Source organism: Phytophthora infestans, genomic scaffold (assembly GCF_000142945.1).
Source record: "Phytophthora infestans T30-4 supercont1.17 genomic scaffold, whole genome shotgun sequence".
NCBI classification, from domain to species: domain Eukaryota; phylum Oomycota; class Peronosporomycetes; order Peronosporales; family Peronosporaceae; genus Phytophthora; species Phytophthora infestans.
The window spans coordinates 2,177,028-2,182,518 of NW_003303742.1; the positions used below are offsets into that span (position 1 = coordinate 2,177,028).

Here is a 5,491-nt window from a genome sequence, read left to right on the forward strand (position 1 = left end):
GTAGCGTTTCTTTCTATAAAAAACACTCGCCGTCTTTTGCTGGCTTCTGAGGGAGAGGAATCGTAGTGCAGTCTATAAAGCCCACACAACCGAGGAAGCCCATGCTCCCCATGTGGCGTGATGACTTTCTCCGTTCAGCCGCACTTGGCCATCGGACGAAACGTCCCGCCAACTCATTTAGAGCACAAACAACTCGATCGGTGTAATCATCGGCAGTCCCTTTTCCAATTCCCCATAATCGCTTAGACCGACTAAGCGATGCCCCCGTGCCATAATTCCCGAACCGATCCAGAGCAACAACAAGCTGAAACCAAGCTGGAGCTTGCTTGCAATGTGCAGTAGTGGCAAACACCGGGCTGTCTCGGATGAGAACGCGCTGGAAGCTGTTTTTATCCATTCGCGTTATCACTCGGAACTCGGAATCCGGGGTTGAGTGAAAAATGTATCGGCGAGGAAGACAGTAGCTTTGGGGAGGCGTTCTCGGGCAACAAGATAGCGGGATGATTGCACTAGTAGAAGAACATCAGAAACAGCATCAACTTCAGAGAAGAGAAACTTCTCATCGTGGACCTCGGTATCAGCAGTGGATATGCCCAACGTGTCATCGTCTGCTTCCTCCAGTGCAGCTACAGCCAACACACTGTGGATCTCCCGTAGAAATCGCTGGCGATCACTAAGCAGGGATCCCCAAAATAAAATAAAATCGCTCTGGCGAATCTACTAGAAAATACAGATTTCATTGATGCTTCAGATTGAGGTAAATAAATAACTGGAATACTTGGAAACGTGCAGTAAATTATTACTACAATCGTGTTAGTTGACCTACACAGCCGTCGATAAACAAGAGTCCACAGTAGCTACGTTCCAGAAACTCGCGTTGACCTTCAGAAATAAGATCATTTCTAAGGTCAAAGGCGACATCCGGTGACGCTCGAGACGCAAGACCGCTCGAGCCACGCTGAAGAGCCTCTCCACGATGTTTGACGTCGGAGGGATGGCACTTAACAGCTTGTACCTGACAGGCTCCGCGGAAATCTTGCGGCGCTTTAGAATCTGGCGAGCAAAGCCATCCGCATCCGGTGGAGACGCTGGTGACGCGCTCGTTGCTGCCGCTTCGAGCTGACGGAATGGCTCCAATACCGTTATCTCCATTGCCGTCAACTCAACCGTTTTCCCAGCCAATACCTTGACCACAGCTGCCTCAAAAGCCTGCGCGTGAATGATACCTGCATCTGGAGCTAGACATAAAAAAATTAATACAAGAATCCAAAACATTTCAAATAAAAAACACTTACCAAGGTACTTGCTCATTGAAGGACGAATCTCCAACAGACCATCAAAAAGATCCCTGGCATCCAACAGAGTAAGTCCGTCGGACTGTAGCATCTTGGAAACGGACTCAACGCATCGAAGCTTGGACAAGAGCTCCTCTAGCTGGCGGTGTGTCGTCCGGGATGGCAACATGTCGGCCAGCTCGTCGTCGTCAGCTGAGAGGAACTCCCTCAGCCTGAAGTAGCGCTTCAGCATCGAGAATGTCGAGGCCCAGCGCGTGTCCTGACGCATAATTGGTACCAGCGGCGTTTTGAATCTGTACCAAAAAAAAATCACAGACCAAAAAATAGTATTCCACAATTACATTAACAAAAATGAATTGGATACAAAAATACAGATCACGGTACCTCAGCTTTGCGGCTTGCTTGAGGGTACGTAGCTTGCGCATTAACTGCTGAACCTCCTCTAGTGCGGGTTCGTGCGGAGCCAGGTAATCTCGAACCGCGAGGTTAAGTCGGTGGCTGGCGCATCCGACTAGCGGGACGCCCATGATGTTGGCAAGGCGCTTGTTAACCGAGCAGTTGTCCCCAACGAGGAACTTACACCCCTCAATAGATTTCCCAAAAAAGGGTAAAAAACGCTCAATAGCAAGCAAATGCCCATCCGCGGACAGCTGATCGTCCGGTTCCTCCATTATTGGAGCCATTGATAAAAGGGGGTAGCATGGCCCGTTGGGTTCATCGTAACAAGCGTAGACAGCCAGGAAGTGTTCCGTTCCGTGGCTCCAGCCATCGAGCATAAGCCCAAACTCATCGGGCATCTCCTCACCAATAGACCGCTCTACAGCCTTGGTGAGGTCTTCCATGTTAGACACCAAAGTTCCAACAGAGACGGGCGCCAAGTTCGTATTCCTGTTCAAACGCACGTATACGAAATTAGTTCAAATCATAAATAGTCCGATAGAATTTGTGTACTTACTTGCGCGTCCAACTCGACTCGCAGAAGTTGAGCGGCAGATTGCCCTCGACAACCCACTTCAACCACGCGTAACGGTTCGATGCCTTCTGGCTCACCCAGGGAACAAGTGTTCCAGTCGCAGCAGCGCTCGCGTCACGCATCTCGCTCTCGAACCTTGGTTGCGACGCGCGAACGTGCGTCACTAGGTTAGTGTAGCCGCTCCGAGGAGCGTGTTTACGCCGTTTGCCACAGGCCTTGCAGGCATGGTAGCCTGTAATGTCGCCTTCTTCGTCCAGCACGGGCTTGAAGAAGAAGGCGGCAATTTGCCTTGGTGAGAAAGGCTGAGTTTTCTGAGTCGTATCGACGAGATTGGCGAGCATGGCAGGTATTGCGGCGTGTCGGCAGGATGGCAGAGAAGTGGCAAATTTAGAAATGCAAACGAAGTGCTGCGGTCAGTGACTCTCCGGGAGTACTTGGAAGCTGACTGCCAACGCTTTTGGGTGGTGTAGGCAGCTTGAAAATTAAGCATTACTTTTTCAGAATTGGTGAGATCAATTATTTGTGACTGACCAAATATGTGCAAAATAAGTAATTGTTTCAAACAATACAAAATTATTTTTCCGAGTATTTATTTTTGGGCATCCCTGGTGACCATGGTCTAAACGTCGAATACGACGCCGCTGCTCTACGGCTGCTCGGAAGGAGGCTGCAAATCCGATGGAGGCGGACAGAGGATGCATAGGAAAGCCGCGTCTGCAATGAGAGCACGTGAGCTCACTAGTGGCTGCTTCGGAAACTTTTTAGTAGTTTCTTTCATTTTAAATCCAACTAACCCTTCCCTTCATCATTTTGTGGGTGGGTGGGTCGCCCAATATACCCAAAACCCAATAAACCAAAATCCGACTTGAGAATAATGATCCTACAGTTAGCCCAGCTCAGTAGTCATCAGGAGCTGGAGCCCCACCGCCGCGTGTCATTGAACACGCAGCTGACGGTGGTGCAACGTTCGCTCAAGGATGGCGCGGAAGCTGCGGTGCTGGTAGCGGATGTGCAGTTGGTTTCCCGGAAGCTGCCCATCAAGCTGTTCAATGAAGGCTCAGAGCTCTCTTCGGCTCTGCTGGCGGCCTCTTCTCTGTGTGACGAGCTGACCCAGTCATTACGTCATTTCAAAGTTTTGTCTCTTTCCAAAGTTCAATGTCCGCTTGCATGGGGAATCTGAAGGAATGGAGAATATCGGTCTCTTTTTTTTTTATCAGATTGAGAACGTGCTACTCCGTCTTCGAGTGCAGGCGTTCACTCCTGAATCTGCAACGCCGAGCGCAAATCTAAGCATGGGTAAGGCAGAATTGTTTGGTTTTTTTCGACTTTCTCATTTTTCCCTAAATTGAACCAGCACGAAAGCATTCCGCAACTCCGCCGCGATCTCATCATTTTGAACTCCGTAGCAGGCGCCTGTCGCGGATCGCTACCACGGTAGGCGATGCTCCTCCACCTCAGGTCGGCATTGTGGCGGTATGTACTGCCCGGCTACGGTCTGAATTATTTTATGATCAATAATGCTATTATGATAGCAGAGAGCACGTCCCGTCGATCCTATTCTATTAATTATGTGGCATCTCAACATATTGCGACTTTCTGTTGACGCCGCCAGCCATCTGGATGTCGCCAATAATGTCCCTCCTCACTGGATGTCAGCGCAGCCGCCAAACATCATCATGACGACTTTTACACACGACCTATGCTACAACCTCAGGTAGGTGGACGGACAACATAATTCTGCAGTCCGTCGACGAGTTTACGCATCTCGAGGTAACCCGACGTCTGACCTTCCTTACAGGGCGACTTTCTGCAAGCGGCGGCAGCACGGTTTCCACAAAACCAACCGAACCAACCGAACCAAGGAATCGTTACACTGTATGTCATTCGGTCGGACAGACGTCAAGTGATCACCATCCGCCGAATGGGCCCCCTTCTAAAATGGGGGCTTCAAACCCATGTCACATTTCTGAACGGGGATGCTCCGGGGACGATTTGGTGCGACCAAGATGATAAGCTGCTAAAGAACTCGATGGATCTACAACCGGTAAGCGAGCTCACTGTAGCTGATGCAAAACGTCTTGGGGTCTTTGAGGGCATGAAGGCGCCACAAAAGCAATGTTTGTATTGTGGAGCGTGCGCTGTTCCTATGGCAAGAAAAACATTTCCAGTTTGCCTTTGAGCATTACTACACGCTACACGCTGACCGAGTTCGATATCTAACTGCAAGGGGCTGTTACCCACAAACCATTGGGTGTTACCATGCAATTAGCCACGTATGTACGGAAGGTACGTATTGTTTGATCGACCATGATCATCTTGGGGGAACGGGGAAATTTTACGGAATTCTGGCGAGATCCGGACCAAAAAACAAGGCGGTTGGGGGTTCACGCACTGTAGTTTTACAATAGGGGCTTCAAACCCATGTCACATTTTTGAACGGGGATGCTCCGGGGACGATTTGGTGCGACCAAGATGATAAGCTGCTAAAGAACTCGATGGATCTACAACCGGTAAGCGAGCTCACTGTAGCTGATGCAAAACGTCTTGGGGTCTTTGAGGGCATGAAGGCGCCACAAAGCAATGTTTGTATTGTGGAGCGTGCGCTGTTCCTATGGCACGAAAAACATTTCCAGTTTGCCTTTGAGCATTACTACACGCTACACGCTGACCGAGTTCGATATCTAACTGCAAGGGCTGTTACCCACAAACCATTGGGTGTTACCATGCAATTCGCCACGTATGTACGGAAGGTACGTATTGTTTGATCGACCATGATCATCCTCGTGGACGGTGTGATTTTACGGATCTGCCGCGATACCGACCATGACAAGCTGGTGGTGGTACACGCACTGTAGTTTTACAATAGGGGCTTCAAACCCATGTCACATTTTTGAACGGGGATGCTCCGGGGACGATTTGGTGCGACCAAGATGATAAGCTGCTAAAGAACTCGATGGATTTCCAACCGGTAAGCGAGCTCACTGTAGCTGATGCAAAACGTCTTGGGGTCTTTGAGGGCATGAAGCCCCCACAAAGCAATGTTTGTATTGTGGAGCGTGCGCTGTTCCTATGGCAAGAAAATCATTTCCAGTTTGCCTTTGAGCATTACTACACGCTACACGCTGACCGAGTTCGATATCTAACTGCAAGGGCTGTTACCCACAAACCATTGGGTGTTACCAAAAAGATTCGCCACGTATGTACGGAAGGTACGTATTGTTTG

The 5,491-nt window shown here is 49.6% G+C and overlaps 2 protein-coding genes across 2 annotated transcripts; one reads left to right on the plus strand and one right to left on the minus strand.

The window, feature by feature from the left end:
- Positions 1 to 13: 13 nt before the first annotated feature.
- Positions 14 to 397, minus strand: PITG_10174 (uncharacterized protein; the record flags this gene model as incomplete). Its single annotated transcript, XM_002902653.1, has 2 exons — positions 14 to 39; positions 91 to 397. The coding sequence occupies 2 exons, from the start codon at positions 395 to 397 to the stop codon at positions 14 to 16; spliced, it is 333 nt and encodes a 110-aa protein (XP_002902699.1).
- A 2,745-nt stretch (positions 398 to 3,142) lies between these two features.
- On the plus strand, positions 3,143 to 5,123 carry PITG_10175 (uncharacterized protein; the record flags this gene model as incomplete). Its single annotated transcript, XM_002902654.1, has 5 exons — positions 3,143 to 3,282; positions 3,678 to 3,741; positions 4,067 to 4,312; positions 4,677 to 5,018; positions 5,100 to 5,123. The coding sequence occupies 5 exons, from the start codon at positions 3,143 to 3,145 to the stop codon at positions 5,121 to 5,123; spliced, it is 816 nt and encodes a 271-aa protein (XP_002902700.1).
- Between the last annotated feature and the right edge of the window lie 368 nt (positions 5,124 to 5,491).